General features: G+C 32.4%; 2 protein-coding genes across 4 annotated transcripts; both read right to left on the reverse strand.

The window, feature by feature from the left end:
• Nucleotides 1–75: 75 nt before the first annotated feature.
• Nucleotides 76–5880, reverse strand: LOC114168209. Of its 2 annotated transcripts, none has more exons than XM_028052949.1 (5): nt 5527–5880; nt 5112–5203; nt 1052–1141; nt 526–965; nt 76–377 (listed from the first exon to the last, which is right to left on the reverse strand). In XM_028052949.1, exons 1-4 carry the CDS (start codon nt 5699–5701, stop codon nt 570–572), a joined length of 753 nt encoding a protein of 250 aa, XP_027908750.1. In that variant the 5' UTR covers nt 5702–5880; the 3' UTR covers nt 76–377; nt 526–569. The 2 variants fall into 2 exon arrangements, with proteins under 2 accessions (XP_027908750.1, XP_027908749.1); XM_028052948.1 differs by having other exon boundaries at nt 95–352.
• A 3534-nt stretch (nt 5881–9414) lies between these two features.
• On the reverse strand, nt 9415–19004 carry LOC114169481 (aconitate hydratase, cytoplasmic-like). Of its 2 annotated transcripts, XM_028054643.1 has the most exons (20): nt 18529–19004; nt 17855–17959; nt 17519–17679; nt 17320–17412; nt 16659–16844; nt 16400–16561; nt 16075–16219; nt 15827–15969; nt 15687–15743; nt 15499–15578; nt 15313–15388; nt 14001–14186; nt 13754–13821; nt 13517–13635; nt 13175–13296; nt 11996–12094; nt 11099–11578; nt 10192–10290; nt 9835–10077; nt 9415–9745 (listed from the first exon to the last, which is right to left on the reverse strand). In XM_028054643.1, the coding sequence occupies exons 1-20, from the start codon at nt 18782–18784 to the stop codon at nt 9677–9679; spliced, it is 2949 nt and encodes a 982-aa protein (XP_027910444.1). In that variant the 5' UTR covers nt 18785–19004; the 3' UTR covers nt 9415–9676. The 2 variants fall into 2 exon arrangements, with proteins under 2 accessions (XP_027910444.1, XP_027910445.1); XM_028054644.1 differs by lacking the exons at nt 17855–17959; nt 18529–19004 and adding an exon at nt 17763–17781.
• Nucleotides 19005–20979: the final 1975 nt, after the last annotated feature.

Consider the following 20979-nt stretch of genomic DNA (forward strand, 5'->3'; position numbering starts at 1 on the left):
TTTCTCTACCTCTAGTTTACTTTAAATTTCATTCATATATCTTTCAAAATAAAGGATAAGCAATAAATAATGCCCTGAAGCTTGTAAGAGATCATTTATTTCAATTCACCAAAAGATACCATTTATTAGATGCAACAGTTACTTACATGCAAGTTAAGAAGACTGCAAAAAAGCATGACCGAATGTCAGGTGCAAAATCGATGAAGTTATGCTCAGTAGCACTAAACATCGAGAATTGTGATTATTAAGTCGATAAGAAATAACTGCAAAATTCAGATTCACATTTCTTAAGTTCCTTATGACTGACATATGGAAGAATGCCTCCAAGGTCGAATAAGCAAAGTTCCACCACCTGAAAAGACGACATGTTATACACACTAATCCATGGTAAGAAAAAGGGTCTCCAAGTGTATTTTTCAAAAGCTAAAACGACTCAACCCCAAGCAAAACCTGATTACAGAGCTCACTTAGGTCTTATAATTGCAATCATAAAAACTGAACATGAATCAAGGAAAAGCATGTTACCTAAGGTTCAAACGTACAGTTCGGGTGCCAGTTGTTGACTCAAATCATACGCGTAAATGACGAATGGCACTATACAGATGGTAGGTCACGGCTAAAGCAGAAATCTCCATGACAAGTAGGTTTAGTTTTGATGAATAAAATATGAACTGGTAGAAATAGTCATAGGTGAGGCTAACCGAACCCATTTTTATATATATCATATAAAAAAGCAAAATGACAGCGGCTAAGAAAGCTCCAGCAATTCTATTAAAAATTGAGAGAGTTGAAGAGAGTTGAGGCTGATAAAGAGGGAGATGAGGAGATAATGGACGAAGACCAGATGGGTTTGTCTCACTGGTTTTACTTGCGACGTTACTCATGCAACGTTTATGACCAATCATTCCAAACGTGCCAGCTTCCATACTTCTCTCAAAACTTCTAGCCATCACAGTATTGACTCCCTTATGAGTGAAACTGTCATCAGCCAAGTAACAGAAGACAAATGGATTCAACTAAATCATAGATAACTCACAATATAGGAACTCACCATTAGCATTGGACTCTGAGCAGCAGAAACTCTAGTGCCATATCTAGCTCCAGCCAGCACAGTGGTATCCAGTCCAGAAGCTTTATACATCTGGCATAAAAGAACAATTCCACAGGATTAGAAACTAAACAGAGCTAAATTAATGGTGTATCACATTTTCAGGCGTAATGGTGTGCACTAGTTCAATTTTTTTGTCTTAGAGAATGTTGAGAGGATTAATGACAAAATAGGTCACATAGGATGGTACTACTTCAGTACCATGCTGAGAAAAGAGAAACCGAGAAATAATATAATGAATTTCGTGTGTTGTACATACACAAATATTCCTGTTTATAATGAGAAAAGAATACAATATCCCTATCAAATATTTGGTAAGATATGTCCCTATCGAATCATATCATATCTTTCAGTTTAATATAATCAAATCATATCTCTAACACTCCCTCTCAAGTTAGAACATATGTATCATGAGACAAGCTTGTTAAAAATGTCATCAACACAAAACCACATGAGAGACTTGGCAAACATGTCAATTGCCAAAGCTGACCAAGCTATTAGATATTTCCTTGATGTGACTTTCTCTGCTAAAATGACAATCAATCTTCAATATTTGTCCTTTCAAATCATATCTTTAACATTTCCTCTAAAATTAGAATATATATGTATCATGAGTCAAACTTGTTAAAAATTATTAGAGGACACTACGTCTACTAAAAAGCAAAAATGCTCAAAGAACACAACAATTGCCGGAAAGCAAAAATGATCAAAAAGACTCCGCAGCCTGGGATTAGGTTTTGATGACTGTTCGTCTAATGATGACTGGTGGATTATTGAAGATCGCATGAGCAGAATGAGGATTAAGTCTGGATGAAAACTTAGTTCCAATCCAAGTTGAAGAGGATGAAACCACACCTCAGAACGATTTAGACATTAATAATTTGAATGGTGAAGGGGATAGAATTGGAAATGGAGTTGAACATCTCTTGAGCAATTTCGATTTAAACTTGCAAGATTACTTGCATTAAATAGAGCTACTGGATTATTGTTTGTTGTTAGGATGTTCTGTTGTTATCAGCAGAATCTCATGTAAATCCTGGTTTTATGTTGTCTATTGGAGCCTCTCCAAAACCTACGGACTCTGAATGATAATGAATGTAAATTGGTGCAGCTTCCAGATAAAGTTAAGGTGGAAAGGATTTCTGGATTGAATAAACCTACCTTAGAACCTATTGCACGTATAGAAAGAAAAAGAGATACACTTGTTTTATACAAACTGCTTGAGGATGCAGAATTAGACAGGAAATATAATTTAAGAGAATTGGATAGAGAAATTGGCCCTTATTCTGCGGAAGGTTTTAATGAACAGGTTATAAAGCTGTCTCCCCTTGATGTACAATATGCTGATGCTCTAACCTTGGTTTGGCAAAATCAAGCCCTGCCGCGTAACTTTTTAATCCAGCAGTTGCAAGAGGACCAAATCTCAATGCATGAAATTCTCCTGCAGAGTTCCGAGTACTTTTTGCACACAGGCACCAAATTATATTATCCTCCAGAACATGTGATTTTTTTAAAATAAGTTGAAGACTTGAGCAGGTTGCTAGCATCTTTGATCACCAGCTGAAGGAAAGTAGTTTGCATTTGGCACTGGGAGAGAATGCAAGGGGTAGAGCAACGTCGGTTACTGCACAGATATTGATAATTGCGGCTTGTGGTGGACACAAACAATAAACTTTTGTAACCGATACACAAAATAATAACTTGAGTGGAAATTTAATTCCTTCTACAGCCTGGATGCAAATGATTCTATTAGGGTTTTCTTGTCCCTTGCTGGTACTGGACCCTTCACCATTAGATGTAAAGAATGCATGACTAAATGGGGGACTTGGAAGAAGAAATGTTTAAGTCCACCACTAGGCTTTGGTACGGATGGCAAATAAGCTTATCCCCACGAGTATTATCAGAACCCGTCCCGATTCTGATGGAAAATCCCTACATTGAATGGGTATAAATATGGGTAATAACTAATTTTTTAAATTGGGTATGATGAAGATGTACATATTTATCTTGTCCCCACTCTTACACCGTCTCCCCCCTCGTACCTGTCCCCATTTTAAATTACTAAAACACTCATAATTTATTAAGTAACCTAACAAACTTATCTTCCCTAATCTTTCTTGTTCTTTATTTCATTTCATTTGAAAAACCCTTATTTCTTTCTTTTGCCACACAATTTTTCATTCTCTCTCTTAATTGTTGTTCAACTTGTTCAATATTTACAAAGTTCACTCAGGTCCCTAAGGTACTTTCTCTCTTATTACAATCTTAGCTACACATTTTTATTTTCTGATATGCAGTTTTGTTCAAATGATGTATTCCATTTGAGGAAACACAAACCTCAATTTCATTAAATCAAATAGTTTTTAGGAGACACATTTGATTATTTCTGACTATTTCTACTACTTAATATTTTTATTGACTGTTCATTTTGTTTTTAAATGAGAATACCTCAATGTCAAGTTTTCAATCGCATAAACCTTATAATGTGCATCTTTTTGACATTGAATTGTTGATAATGTCATATTTTCTTTTTCGTGATTTTTTTTTTTTGTAAAAAAAGTCATTTAATTAATATTTTAAACAGTAAGGGAGCGGTCACAAAATGTGCATGCAAATATACTTATTACCTGATAGGGATGGAAATGGGACAAAAATTTCATACCCGTTGAATATGGGAATGGGAATGAAATTTTACTTTGGTGATGGGGATGATATAGTCAAACCCACTCCCTCCCTCTTGCCATCCCTAGGCTTTGGTGGGAAATTAAAGTCTAACCAAGTATGCAAGCTCTAACTGTGTGGTTCAAACGCTTTAGAACTACAATGACCATACAATGTTCAATAAACACATGACCAATAACAAAATTGTTGCTTTGATTGTACATGTTGATGACATTTTTATGACAAAGAATGATTGGTGAAATTTAGCATTTTAAGAAGAAATTGGATGTTGCATTTGAAGTTATAGAACTTGGTCCATTGTACTTGAGTTTGCTCACTCAAAGAAAGCAATCTTTATTAATCAAAGGAGATATATACTAAATTTTCTCAAATAAGTTGGCTTATGGGGTGTTAGTTAGTAGTATATCCTAAATTTTATCGGACGAAATTTAGTCAATTGGAGAAGTAAAAACAAAGTGTGGTGGCTAGGTAGGAGTAGTGCAGAAGAAAAATATAGATAAATTGTGGTAATCAGGAGCAATCTCTACAGCACACGACCCAATATTAAACGATAGAACTAAAGGTGTAGAAGTTGATAAACACTTCATTAAGGCTAAAATAGAGGAAGGGCAGATTTCCATTCCTATATTCCAACCACAGATCAGGTGGCAGTCACTCTGACCAAGCGGTTAGCTAAGAAACACTTTGATGACTTGATTGGGAAGCTGTCCATGTACAACATATTCAAAGCAAGCTTGAGGTGGAGTGTTGATCGTCTACGTTAATTATCTTTTATCTCTCCATTGGTAGAAATTGGTAGAAATACATTGTTTTTGTGATTAAGAAAGTAGTTATAACTTTAACATAAAATTCAGGCATAACAAGTTCGAATTAGTGCAATTTTCAAACTTAAAAAACTAGTAATAACTTTCAACAACAACTCTCACACCATATTTCACAATTTTCCGAGCCTCCCCAACACTTTCATTGGTAACAAGGACTAGTTAGTTAACAACTAGCTTTACTTCTAACTCTAGCATACTACTATAGCACGACCAGAACCCACTAGTCTTGTAACAACTTCAGAATGTTTCATAAAAAAAGATCGAAGAAAAAAGGGGTCAAAATTATTAGATTTAATCAGATTAGTCAAATCAAAGTTGCATCAGCAACGACAGTTTCCCTATTCCCTATGTCATCAGTCTAGAGGGAGCAAAAACGAGATATACAAATGTAACTTCACAAAAGCAATATCAAGTTAAAAGTACAGAAAACATATTTCACTCCATCAAGTATGGTTAGAGTTTGAAATCTAATTAACAGTGACGGAAAAGACGCATACCATCGAATTGATCGCATTAGAATCACAGCCAGGCTTATTCGCAGGAACTTTGGGAAGACCAGTCACGTTTTCGCCCGAAGCGTTTTCCTTCGCTGAAACAACATTAGCATCAAAGGAATGAGACAATCAGAAGCAGAAAATTAAACTCGGCACCAGCGAGTACATAAAAATTAAGGTCGTAGAGCAACAGGAATCACGACGAGATTCATCGGAATCAAGGAAACGCGATTAAGAAAATGAAGCGGTGATGAGCTACTTTCTGTGTTTGGCGTTATTAATAGGAGCATAGATGTTTGCGTTAATTGAAGGTGCGTGGTGATAGGAGAGGAAATAAAAGAGAATGCGAAGGATGGATGAAAATAAGCGGCATTGAATAAGGAAATGGAAAGAAGAAAGTGAGAGAGAAGGTAGTTACCGAGAGGCGTGGAGGCTGTGCTGCGGTGGAAGAGATCGGTGAGGGGAGAGAGAGCTCCGATCTGATTGTGAGGGAGGTGATGAGCGGTGCGAGAGAATGAAGGGAAGGTTCTGGAAAGTGAAGAAGAGGAAGAAGAGAGCAACTTAGACTTCGTAGATCGGAGGACCCAAGACATCGTGATCTGGTGATGGATTCTGGGAGATTGAAGGAATGACGATTCGAGAGAAGTGAAAGTGAGAGTGGGGTTTCGCGGGCGTGTGGAGCCAACGCGATGAACGGAGAGGATCTTGTAGGAGGAGCACCTGAGCTGTTGTTCTAGGTTTCGGATCTCTTCCGTGGTATTAGCTAAAAACTTTAATTTGTAACGATGATAACTCCTAATTTATATGTTAAGGATAAATAAATGCATTTATTAAATTATAAGTGTTTTAGGTCAGTAAATATAAAATAGTATTAAGAAAATGTGATTATATAAATTTTATCATATAAATAAATTTTTGTTTACAAAAGAAATGTTATTATATAATTTTAATTTTAAAATTTTAAATAATTTTTTTATTAAAACTTTTAGTTTTTTCATTTTTTTTTAAATTGTGTAATTTTTATGTGAACAAGTCATTTTATATAAATGAGTTGATCAATAACAATTAATTAAATTAATTTCTTTTACTTTTATAAACAATTTGTTTTCAGTTTTTTAAGTTAAATTACTATTATATATTCAATTACTTTTAAAAACAATTTATTTTCGGTTTTTTAAGTTAAATTACTATTATATACTAGCGTAACACAGGCGCTATCACGCATGTGTGTATGCATTTTTTAAATATATGTGATATTATATTAGTATGTGATAATATTATAATGTTATTAAGTTAATATTTATTAAAATAAAGTGAAATATATCAAAATAGATAAAAGAATAATCATTGATAAATAAAGAAGAAAAGAAAAAGCAGAGACATATGATTTTATACAAAATTTGTAAAAGTAACGGTCAATTTTTTAAAATTTAATAAATTATTATATTTAAAGTGTAAAATCGGGATTTTAAAAAGTGGACACAAAAAGGAGAATCCCATTTATATATTGTTATAGATTCAATTTGTTTTTTTCATCAGTTTCATTTTGTATAATTTTAACACAGTCTCGTGTAATGAAACATATGTGTTAATATGTCATGTTAAGTTTTTTTTTATTATTTACATTTATAAAAAATTAAAAGGTAACTCAACAAATATTAAAAAAACCACAATAATTAATCACAGTTGAATATATAAGATCAAAATAGATAATAATAAATTAAATTAAATTAAAGATTATAAAAAATATATTAAGATAAAATGAACAATAATAAAAATAAATAAACAAGATAGCTCTACACGATTTTAAGTAGTCTATTATTTATAATATAGGAGTTTATACAATAAACTCCTTTAATCTATATATTAAAAAATTTATCTTGGTCTTAAATATGGTTTTTTATCCTTCAATTTTTAGTAAAAATTGGAATTAGTCTCTCTTGAAAATTCTGAACCAATTTAGTCTCTCAACTCTATAAATGTGTGAATTTAATCCTTTTAATCAAATTTTATTAAGTTTATTTAACGTTTCAAACCCAATTGTATTTTGGTTTGTTTACACTGTTTGACACTTTAACACATGTTCACTTCAATGTTAGCTGATAAACGACCTTTGAAACGATAAATATACTTAAAAAAATTGAAAATTGGTTTAAATGACTAAATCCACACATTTCTAAATATAAGGGACTAAATTTGTTTAAGGGACTAATTTCAATTTTCACTCAAAGTTTATTAAGTTTATTTGACGTTTCAAACCCAATTGTATTTTAGTTTATTTACACCGTTTGACACTTTAACACATGTTCACTTCAATGTTAGTTGATAAACGACCTTTGAAACGATAAATATACTTAAAAAATTGGAAATTGGTTTAAATGACTAAATCCACACATTTCTAAATATAAGGGACTAAATTTGTTTAAGGGACTAATTTCAATTTTCTCTCAAAGTTGAAAGACAAAAAATATATTTAACCCATTAATTTATAAACTAGTCATTAATTTATTAGTCTTACTAAATATATTTATCTCGAAGTTGATTGTTTTTTTTTTTTTGAAACTAACATTAATTTTAAGTTGCTTTCTTATTTGAATACTCAATAATAAGTTATTTTTCTTAAAATACTATTTGTAAGATTAAACAAGTTATTTATTAAAGTTTTAATCACCCCGAATGTATCATTTTCGTTCAAAAATCTTAATTGGGTCCTCAAGTTTAAAGTTATCCCAATTGGGTCCTATTTTCAAAAATTTGTTTTAATTTAGTCATTTCTATTAGGGTATCATTGACGACGTTAATTCTGTGTCATGTGTTAGCTCGTGGATTTTTAATTTTTAAATCATTATAATATTTATATAAAAATTAAATTTGGTTCAATTTCGAAGGGATGAAATTACTCCTGTTTAAAAAATAATAATGACTAAATTGAGACAAAATAACAAATACGGGAGACCTAATTGATATTTTTCACATAAACAATTGACACATGACATAACCATAATTTGACACATGACAGTTTTATTTAAGAAAAATAAAAAAATCACAAGCTAACACATGACACACAGGTAACGTTATTAATGTGATGTCTTTATCGAAAAAGACTAAATTGAAACAAATTTTAAAGAATAGAACCCAATTGAGACAACTTAAAACTGGAAGACCCAATTGAGATTTTTTAACAAAAACGGAAACTTCCATATGCCTTTATTAAATCTGCATGTAACTACGAGTTATTTATGTATTTCAGAGGTGACAAAAATGAGTTTACAAATTGCAACTTACGTTTTTTATTTAAAATAGTAACTTTTTAAATTTTATATTTATAAAATTTATTTGCATATATACTTATAAAAGAATAGTTAAAACATATTTAATCATATTTAAATATTTTTAAACTTTTAATTGATCAATTACTATTTTAATTTGATAAACTAAAATAATTATTATTTTTACATTTAAATTACTCTATTATAACTAATAATTAGATCTTAATTTATAAGTGTTAATGATTTAAATTACAATAGTATTTTATATTTATATATTTACAAAAATATAATATAAAAATTTAATTTTTTAGTTATTTTTAATTTAAAAATAAAGGATCAACAAACCATGAACAGCCTACGTGGATTAGGCCAAAAAGGGTTGAAAATTTCAACCCACTTTGCCACCTATTATGTATCTTATGTGTAATGGATAAGCATTTTAATGTACACATAAATCCACATATAAAAATTATTCACAAAACAATATTTCCTTGTTTAATGAAAAATCTTTATTGAACATTTCCTACTAGATACTAACATCTAACCAACCTATTTTAATATATCAAAGTATCTAAACATCAACTACATAGATCAAGGTAAGTTTAAAACATCAACAAATTTGGAACTCATAACCTTTGAAATGTATAATGTTCTTGTAAAATCGAGTGTTCCTTTATACTCCTTGATTTCCTATGCTCTTATAGACAAATTGCACTTAGTTACTATTTTCTCAAGCTTTTTGGTCTTCTAAGAGGATACTTATATAAGGGGCTACTATTTATACTATCAATAATAGACTTTTACCTTTTCGTAGGACTAATTGGAACTCAATCACTCAGTAATCATCATTATGTAGATTAACCAGGTTTAGCGACCTAATCAAGGCATTTGTTTTCTCTTCTTCATTATTAAATAACTAAGATGATACCTTAATCTATATAATTAAGAGAATCATTCATATTGACATAATCTATATTCACTTTTGTATGTATTACAATTCACTTTAATTAAAACAAGGAAGATTAAATGATTAAATGAATGCAAGGGTGAAATATAATGTGTTAAATTCTAATTGGCAGGCTCGCACTTCAAGTCGGCTTACACAATTGTCCCCATTTTCAAGGACGGACTTATCCCCAAATTAATATAACTCTTTACAGGCCTCTAGATTAATAAACGTAAAAACGCCAAAATCTCCCTCAAAAAAAAGATCTTTCCTATCTCTCGGAAAATCATATATTTTACACCTAAAAAAGCAAATTAATACATTGACCTTGCAGTTTTCCACCGATAATTGCTTCAATCCTTGATGAGGTTTCTTATGACATATGGAAGTATGCCGCCGTGGTTGAAGTAAGCAAGTTCGACCTGAAAACACAAGTGTTATAACGGAGAAAGTAATAGTATTGCAACCTAAAAAGGTGTTAAAAAATAAATCGATGAAAAGCTTAAATTACCTCGGTGTCAAAGCGCATGGTGCAGGTAAAAGATTTTCCATTATCAGTTGTGACTCTCACATCTTGGCCAGGCCTAATCTCCCTGATTGTACTTGGGAGGTCAATTGTATAACGTTCATGACCAGTTAATCCCAATATGTCTGCATCCTCACCGGATTTGAAGCAAAGAGGAATAATACCCATTCCTACCAAATTACTGCGATGAATTCTCTCAAAACTTTTAGCTATCACAGCCTTGACTCCCTATAGAAATGCAAGTGTCATCAGTGACCATGAATATTGATTAACCTTTCGTTTAACGAAAGAGAAATAGAAAAGTCAATTTAATCCTAAGTCATAATATAGAAAGGAACTCACCAGTAGCATTGGACCCTTGGCAGCCCAATCTCTAGAACTTCCACTGCCATATTCAGCTCCAGCCAGCACAATGGTGTCTTGCCCAGAAGCCATGTATCTCTGCCATGAGACAACAGTTCTAGGAGTTTAGAAAATGAAGGTCTATCACTTTCTTTGGCACAATGGGATTCACTAATTCTTTTTTTCTTAATGTTTTATTTGGATCATAAGATGGAAAGTAAGAAAATAGAAAAAGGAAAAAACAGAAAAGAAAGAGAGCATAAATGACTACGAGGTGAGATTGTTTAAGTTGAATGAAAAAAGAGTGAAAATAAGAGAAAAGTAAAATAAACTTTCTATCATCAAACATTTAGTTTTGCTTATTATTTTAATACATTTGTATTGTATCATAATTAATAATGAAAATATCAATAAAATATTTAGAACATCAATTATTATGTAGCATAATCTATTATATAAAGTAAACATACGTAAATATCATTACTAAATTTACTAAATTAGACGTGAAAAAATTATGTCGTGAATATTGTTAAAATATTTATGACGTAATGTTGAAAAACATAAATGATTATATCAAACTTTCAGTGCATTCCTTCTGGTTTGTGTATGGAAAGACTTGCTTCTTTTCTTCTTGGTTTGCACGCTTTTCGTGTGTGTGTGTATGTGTGTGTGTATATATATATATATATATATATATATATATATATATATATATATATATATATATATATATATATATATATATATATATATATATATATATATATATATATATATATATATATATATATATATATATATATATATATATATATATATATATATATAGAATGCAGTATGTTTTCACATTTGAAAGCTGAAAAAAGCAGTGAATTAAAGCATGCCATATATGAGTAGCATAACTAACCGTTGCTGCCTCAAACACATAGAGCTTCTCCCCAGTTGGAACATGAATTGTCTTTGGGCCAACATCTCCATTCAAGAGCTTGTTAACAAGGCGAATGTTCGCAAAAGTTCCCCTTGCCATCACTTCATCATTGCCTCGACGACTTCCATAAGAATTAAAATCCTTGGGTTCCACCCCGCGCTCAAGAAGGTATTTAGCAGCAGGACTATCCTTGTGAATGCTTCCAGCTGGAGAAATATGATCAGTGGTTATACTGTCACCAAAATTCAGTAGACAATAAGCATCTTTTACACCATGTGGTCCTGGAGGATCCATGGTCATGTTCTTGAAGTATGGAGGTTCATGGATATATGTTGAGTTGGGGTCCCACGAGTAGAGACTGTCAGCAGGAACTTGTAGTTGATTCCACATAGGGTTCCCTTTGGTAACAGCCTCGTATGTGCTTCGGAACATGTCAGGCAACACGCTGGATTGGATAGCCTAGGAACAAACATCCCCCAAAGTTATTCTTACCTTATAAACCACTGCATATTTAGACTCAATTTCATATAATAAAGGAAAACTTGAAGTGCCTCAGTGAGGAGAGTTAGTTATTGAAATGGAAGAGAGAGAAACATGGAAACTTGTTAAGTTAGATGTAGGGGAAAAGAGAGACAATAAAGGATGAATGAGAATTTGGATATGAAATTAAACGAATGTGGCTTGAACTCAATTCAGACAATTGGGAGATATTTTCTTGTAATTTTCTAACTAACTAGTATAGCCTTCTGGTGTCCGAGAGGTGTCCACTGTTTCTGTTGAAATTCCTCGTCTCATAAAATAAGAAAAAAAAAAAAAACAAAACAAAATTCCAGCAGTTGAGTGTGCTTACATCTAACAAAATTAGGCATCAATTACCTCAGCAATTTCTTCAGTAGATGGCCAGATATCCCTCAAGTACACATTCTTTCCATTCTCCCCTGTCCCAATTGGCTCCTTATCAAAATCAATGTCAACCTGGAAATTTGACCCAAATATGAAAAAAAAAGGTCCAATAACATTTGAGGTTTTACTTTTCTCGTGTTAAATTGCATCATCAAATTCATAAAAAAAGCATCATCCAGAAACCAATGAATCTAAATAAACCTTGTGTTCATAGTCGCAAACACATTAGTTCATGATATGACATTAAATAAACTTAATTTAGTTAAAAGATATCTATTATAATAAAAATATAATTATAATATTAATATAAAAGCCAAACTTGGTTTCAATTTGGAAGGGATGAAATTATTCCAGTTTAAAAAGAAATTAGGACTAAATTGAAACAAAATAACAAATACAAAGATCAAATCGAGATTTTTCACATAAACACTTGACACGAGGCAGAACCATAATTTGACAAGTGGAAGTTTTTTTTAATTTAAAAAAAAAATAAAAAATAAAAAACCACAAGTTGACACGTGGCAAAATCCTAATTTAACATGTATCAGATGTTTTTTAAGAAAAAAAAAAGTAAAAAAAATAAAAATAAAATCACAAGCTAACATGTGGTACACAGTTGACGTCATCAATGATGCCCTAACAGCAAGGACCAAATTGGAACACATTTTCAAAAAATAAGACCTAATTGGAACAACTTAGATGTTGAGGACCCAATTGAGATTTTGTAATGAAAACGGAGACCTTTCGTGTGATTAAACCATAAAATAAAACCACCTAACTTGTTATGAGGAAATTGGGAAGAATAGAAAGGATATATACGCATTGGTATTCTATTTGAGTCCAAATCCAGTAATGTACTCAGCAAATATTCAGTGTGATTTACTTTTCTATGTAGAAGAAAATATGCTCAATATGCCCATATTCGGGCATACAAATGAGAATGATGCATATTGTCTAGCTAGCAGTCAATAACAATACTTGTGATCAGCTACCTATAAGTTAATGATTTTCCTATTTTCTTTACATCCAAAGAATGAATCAAATAACAATTACCCTTTATAAAGAAAGATGAAAATCAGCCAATGTTACAGAAAAAACAAAAGAACAAAAAACAAATTATACACATTAGGACTATGAATTAGACATACATACCGTGCCAGCAAGTGCATAAGCAACAACTAGAGGAGGAGAGGCAAGGTAGTTAGCTCTTGTCAATGGATGCACTCGGCCCTCAAAATTACGGTTCCCAGACAACACAGCAGCTGCTACAATGTCTGCATCAGAGCGCACAAAAAATAAAATCAAGAAAGAAAATATAAAGCAGAGTATGTTTAGGAAAATAGAAAGTGTATCTTTAGGTATAAACAGGAAAATATTATCTAATTAGCTACTATAAGGCAGAGCATGACTAGGAGACTGGTAGGAATCTAAAACCGAGAGTAGCAGAGATATGGGCTTCAGTTCAAAAATTTGTATTCTGTTACAAAGTATCACCATTCCCTGAGATGGCAGAAGAAACGGATTCATCCAGCTCTCCTGAATTGCCAATACATGTAGTACACCCAAATCCAACTATATGAAAACCTTGTTCGTTTAGATATTTTTGCAGTCCACTGCCAAAAAGAGAAAAAATGAAAATAAGGAATATATTTTTACTAAATTATACAGAGGGTAAGTGACTGTCATAATAAAAGTTACTGCATGAGCGTTCTAGTAGAAAGAACATAATACCTCTGGTGTAGATATTTTGTGACGACTCCAGAGCCTGGAGCAAGACTTGTTTTAACCCAAGGCTTGACCTGGCAAAATAGTGAAAACAGAAACAGTTAGAATCAGGAAAAGGACCACATAAGATACATACATTTTTTTCTATTTATTATGTGAAGGGAAACAGACAATAGAAGGTAGGAGGACTTCATCCTGAAAAAGAGAACTAGCATTTTTACAGTCTTCTATATAATTATATTAGTTAACTAACCTGCAAACCAAGTTCACTAGCCTTTTTTGCAACAAGACCAGCCCCAAGCATAACACTAGGGTTTGATGTATTTGTACAGCTTGTGATTGCAGCAATCACAACACTGCCATGCTTGAGCTCAGCTGGCTGCCCATGAAAATCAAACTTTGCAACTTTTCCTTGTGCCTCTTTTGGTATAGCAAACCCCTGTTTTTGAAATAATACATTTAGGAAATGCAGTATCTCATTCATGTAGGGTTCTCATCAGACAAGTCAATGAAACATGTATGATTCCACTTCTTCATATTCAAATACAATGAAGAAAAAATGTCATGTAATACGTGATATCCCACGATTCACCAAATTGAACTCAGATTCAAGTCAGGTTGCAGTTTGAAAGAGGAGATTTTTGAATAACTTACATGAGCACTAATAAAGAAACATGCAATGATTTATAGCAATTACTTAAGATAAGTGGCTGGCGTTTGGTTATGAATTAGCAAATGGATGGTAATAAAGTTTATATTTCACAATAACTTCAAAATCATTTTATAGTTCATTCATTATTTTAACAAATTTAGTATAAATATAATTTCTCTTTCTTACTCGGCTTCTTACTGAATATTTTTTCCAATAAAAAATTACATTTCTTTGACTTGATTAATATATATTTACTTAGTTACATAACAATGTAAAATCAAATTTATATAATCCTTTCTATTTCTCCATGCAAGATTAACTTTAGTTACATGCGTGCGTGTAAATTTGTATGAAAGAAAATAGGAAAATTTACAGTTAACTAATTTATTCACTAAATTAATTTATCTCATTATACATCCCCATGCAACGAATGGGTACTACAACTGGTTATGACAGCATAGCATAACTGCTTCAGTCATTGAGTAAGTTTATGAAACATCATAAAAATGGCCATTGTATATTCTACAGATTTTTTAAACGACACCGAATCTGCAAGTTGATGGTCTAAATTTAAACAAATAAAAAAAAACTAAAATAAAGAATTGTTGACGTCTGAATCTGATGGTTCTTGGTTATTTTAAAAAATATTTACTTTTGTGCAAGAAAATCAACTTGTTTTAAACTATGAAAATCCAGGTAAACAACCAATGGTAATCAAACAATGTTATTAATTTGTCCATTGCAGAGGACAAATACTGAATGTGAGATTAAGAACCTAATTAGCATTTTATCACAACCAAAAGAGTAGAAAATAGCGAGTTTTCTAACAACTAACTACCAACAGCTAATTCAACATGTAGACTACAAACTTTTTTCTTATAAAACCAAACTCTGGTATCATAGTATTACTAACCTTAAACCCAACTTTGTTATCAAGACAAGCATGCCAGTCAGCCTTCATTTCTTTCAAAGGCACCCGATCATGAGGTCTGCAAAGAATATCATTTAATATCAAAGAATATTATCGATAATAGGATAAAAAGTGAAATAAAACCTGTAATGCAATACAGCGCAACAAACAAAAGACACAGAATATTACCTCTTTGGTCCTGAAATACAAGGTTCAACGTCGGAAAGGTTTAATTCAAGATGTGATGAATACACTCTGTCTTGTTGAGGCTGAATTCATGGAAAATAAATTAGAGTTCTACACCTCCAACATATATACATGCATCCGTCTTTTTGAAAAAGGACAAGTTTGTAGGGCAATGATGCTACCAACATTACCTCATTATAGTCAACAAACAGTTTGTTTGCCCTGAGATAAGACTCTATCATGGCCACCTGTGTCCAGACAAAAGAAGATCAATAGATCTATAAGCACTTCACATTAGCAAATAATAAATGAACGGATACATCGTACTTACAGTCTCGTCACTCCGTCCAGTTAACTTGAGATATTGCAATGTAACATGATCCACAGGGAAGAAGCCCATGGTGGCACCATATTCAGGAGACATATTAGCAATAGTGGCCCTATCAGCCAAAGATAATTCACCCATACCATCACCTAGATAACGAAACAAATAACTGTTAATCAGTAAGGACAATCAGTGTAAGTTGAAAAAAAAAAAGTAAAAAATTATGAGACAGTAGGACTCGAGAACTTAATTACCATAAAATTCAACAAACTTGCCCACAACACCATGCTTTCGGAGAATTTGAGTCACAGTTAGAACTAAGTCTGTTGCTGTTACACCATTGCGCATTTTTCCATATAACTTGAACCCCACAACACCAGGCAAAACCATGCTCATAGGCTATTAAGAATCATAGCACACAACAATGTAATCAGCATACTTCAAGATAGAGCAAATAAACCAATACAAAGAGAGTTCAATGTGTCATCATAATCCATTAATCAGTAGCGTTTGGAATAGAATTAAGATTTACACGCATTGCATTCCATGTTTATATATCAAGATCACAGGGTAAAGCACCTGACCAAGCATTGCTGCCTCGGCTTCAATACCTCCAACTCCCCATCCAGCAACACCAAGCCCGTCTATCATAGTTGTATGTGAATCAGTCCCAACCACACTGTCAGGATAGAGGAGGCCCTCATTGTTGAATACAACCCTTCCTAGATATTCAAGATTGACCTGGAATTGAAGACATCAAACCAAAAGTCCCCAAAATTAATTAAAAATGACAATTAAATTCAATGAAGTCGTTTAGCATGTATATTTCCAAATTTACCTGATGCACTATACCAGAACCTGGGGGAACAACAAGCATATTACGGAATGCAGTTGACCCCCATTTAAGAAAAGCAAATCTCTCCTTGTTTCTCTGGAATTCAAGCTCCATATTGGCCTGCACTGCATTTTCTGATCTTGTAACATCAACTTGAACTGAATGATCAATGACAAGATCAACAGGAACCTGTCCGTAATTATACCTAGGAAGTCAGAATAACTTCTAACAAACATAAAACATAAGGAAAATATGTCTAATACAGTGCTATTTCTTTCAAATTCTAGAGCATCAGATTTCTTCTTGAAACCAATTGGCATTAAGCTAAATAATTCATATATCTTATATATATAAGCCACGCTAGTTTAAATGCTTTAAAGACAAACTGGTTTAGAACAATTTGCATCACATTTAATTTAAATGAAGTTTTCCCACTAGTCTCCTCAAAAGATACTCTTGAGTTCCTTCCACTAACATACTTTAAACACCCCAACAGCAGATTCCCCAAACATACCGTTAGGTGTAATATTACAAAAGTAATTATGAGTTCAAGGTACACGCACCTCTCCCTGATGTAGAGTTAAATTTTGAAATTTCTTTGGTGACTGTGATCAAGAATTTATACAAAACAAAAACACATGCAAATGATAAGCAAAAAGCGTACCAAAGGATTGATCTTATTTGAATCATTGCCAAGCTTATTCATAGCATCGCGCATGCAAGCCAGGTCAACGACAACCGGCACTCCAGTAAAATCCTGGGGTGAGGAAAGATGTTCAAAAGAATAAAACATACAACTCGCTATCAACCATCCCTAACATAACTATTTCGCCGTATCCAGGCTCCAGAAGTCAACAAGATACCTGCAAGAGAACACGAGCGGGCTTGAAAGGAATCTCAACTTGCTTCGTAGAGTTTATTTCCCAGGCAAGAATCTTCTCTACATCTTCTTTTTTTACTTGAAAATTGTCACAATTACGAATGGCAGATTCAAGTAAAATTCTTATGGAGTATGGTAACCTGTCTGTTATGTAGGCAAAAAGTTTATACCATCAGTATCACGACTGTCACACATTACACAGAAAATACAAACATGAAAGTACTAACATCATGTATTTTAATCAAGACCCCCATCATACTTAACACACAGCATGATTCAAAGCATCAACAAAGTCAGGCAGGCCATGTCAGCAAATTACCAATTCTGGGATCATTGAGAGAAGGAAGACTGTAGAACTTTCCAAACTCCCCACCACCCGGCTTGGGGAGACTCGTCAAGTTTCCCTTAAAAGGATTTTCGTTGCCTGAAATGAACATTTACGGGAACATAAAATCAGCACTCTACATTAGAAACTTTAACTCATCTTATAAATCAACAGAACAACAGCTAGATGAGATGATGCAAATCACGCCACTCCTCAAACCATGATACATTAAATCGTAAATTTTAAAAACAGTTTAATAGTCATGCCCTCTCAAATGAAAAGTTTTACAGTGTCAGTCAATAAAAAAATTATCCACAATTTTTATAATGTCACTCATATCATACATTAGATAAACGTTTATGATTAAAAAATCCTCAATTATAAAAAGGAGTTTAACAGATATACACTCACACGGAAACTTTCTATGATTGCATGACCATTTGTCATTAAATGGCACTGTAAAAAAATTCACACTACTGACATATATTATTTATTCTTTTCAAAAACTGTAAAATAAAAAAATTACTAAAACCGCACGCTCGTGTCTGAAAGCTAAACAGAATGCAATGAAATTAATAACATAACGCAAAATCGGAAATTAAAAAATGAACGGATACGAGATGAATAACATAAATGCTTCAGAAAGCGAGAGAGGAGGGGTGAAGCACCCGTGTTAGCGATTTCGCGGTGGAAGCGTTCGACGGCGGGAGCGACGGCTCTGATTGGAGGACGGAGAGAGAGGGGAGAGACGTGGTGGAGGCGGTGGCTCCACCGCGGGAGGTAGGAGCGGAGGGAATTGCAGGAAGAGTATGGAATGAAAGAAGGAGGAAAAGCGAAGGTTCTAGAAGGTGAGGAAGAGAGGAGTTTGGGTGTGGTTGCTCCGAGGAGCGAAGAGGAAGAGGAAGAGGACGTTGTTATATACATGGTGATGATCACGCTTTCGGAAGCGTGACAAGGGTGGTTGGAGAAAGAAAAGAAAGTGCGTGACCGATATGCTAACGGTTTTGCGGTGCCTTCTGCAGAAGTGTGAAATTGAAATTGACGAGGACGACGATGATTGTGACTATTGATTGGGATGTTAAAGCGGCACCCTCGTTGAGGCCGAGTTCACCAGCTTCTCTATCAACTACTGTGACAAATTAGCACTAGCAGTTGACAACAAGTTTAGAAGGTATCGTTGTTGGTTTTTTTTTTTATTTAATTAAAGTTAAAATTACGGGGAAAATATTATCTTAAATTGAAGTAATTAGGATGAATGGACAACACACGTTTTAACAAATACTTAGTTAAAAATTGTAATTCTCTATGAATTTCAATGAATAAAGAATAAAAATTAATTAAGGTTGATGGTGGAAAACATGGATTCGGTGTTCCAGTTATATGGATGGTTCTATATTTATCTAACCTCTTAAGTTCCTAGTATGTTCCATTTTTTGTTATTTTATGGATGGTTCATGTATATTCGTATATAGTTTCATCATATATCACAATTGTGGTCGGAAAAGATTGATTGTTGTGTAAATGAAAATGAATTGATAAATATTTTTAAGAACGCGTTGAAAAATGAATTATTTTAAAGGTAAAAAGTATGTTTAGAAGGATAAAGTTTACCTTCATAGAAATTTTAACAATTTGATTGTATTTTTGTAAAAATCAAATGGAATTACATTTTTATAAAATATATAAATAAACCTTTATTGTACTGACAAAAACGTGTGTTATTTTTTCGTGTTTACTTTTTTATTACATCAAAAATAAATTTCATCTCTGACGATTTTAATGAAATTTGAGCAAAATTTTGATTACATAAATACAAAACGCGTACACAAACAAATTTCAAAGTTATAATTCACATCCAAATATCTATATAATTAAAAAAAAATCATTACAAAATTTAGTGTTGTCAGATAATACTACAAAATATGAAATTATTATACATTAGACCGACCACTTAATACTTCATCTCTTTCTATTCCCTTTCCAGTCTATCATTATCATCACCTGTCGGTTTATATATTCAACCATGAATAGATCATCGTAAAAGCAAAATAAGTACTCTAGAATCTATAAATAAATTTTAAAATATTGTACGAAAAGTAATATATGACTGCCTACTTATTTGTTTATTATGTCTCTCTTGTCTTTTTATCTGGTTTGACCTATTTTTGTCTTGAAGCGAGTCACCTAGTTTAAGCAATAAAGGTTGGTTTTTTGTAACTTATAATCAAATTCGCGCTCATCCCATTAGATGATAACAAAAAATTGATTAGTAAATTTTAAAAAATTGTACGACAAATAATACACGCAGCTCCCCAATTATTTATTCTTTTTGCCCTACTTATTTTTCTATTTGGTTTGACCTATTTTTTTTTTCAAGCTAGGCACATAGTAAAATGATTTTTGTAACTTATAAATCAAATTCGAGATACATAGGGGTACATTCTATTGGATGATAAGAAATGATTGATTAATAAATTTTAAAAAATTGTACGTAAACTAATATGCATCTCCCTACTTATTTGTTCTTTTAACGTCATTTGCCTATCTGGTTTGGCCTTTCAACCTAGCCACCTAGTGCAAGAATTAAAGGTTTATTTTTTTAACTTATAATCAAATTCAGATACATAAGAGGTACATCCAAATGGACGATAAAAAAAATTGATAAGTAAATTTTAAAAAATTGTACGAAAAGTAATACGTAGCTTTCCACTTATTTATTATTATGCCTCACTTATTTGTTTATCTGGTTTGACCTATTTTTTTCTTCAAGCGTCACCTGGTGCAAGTAATATGGGTTAATTTTTGTAACTTATAATCAAACTTGTGGTACATAAGAAGTGCATCATGATAAAAAATAGATTGATCAGTAAATTTTAAAAATCTTAAGAAAAGTAATACGCAGCTCTCCATTGGTGTATTATGCCACACTTATTTGTCTATCTAGTTTGACCTATTTTTTTAAGGCAGCCACCTAAGGCAAACAATAAGTATTGATTTTTGTAACTTATAATCAAATTCGGAGTATATAAGAGGTATATCCCATTGGATGATAAAAAAAGATTTATTAATAAATTTTAAAAAAATTTACGAAAAGTAATAAACAACTCTCCACTTATTTG

Source organism: Vigna unguiculata, chromosome 11 (genome assembly GCF_004118075.2).
Source record: "Vigna unguiculata cultivar IT97K-499-35 chromosome 11, ASM411807v1, whole genome shotgun sequence".
In the NCBI taxonomy this organism is placed as follows: domain Eukaryota; kingdom Viridiplantae; phylum Streptophyta; class Magnoliopsida; order Fabales; family Fabaceae; genus Vigna; species Vigna unguiculata.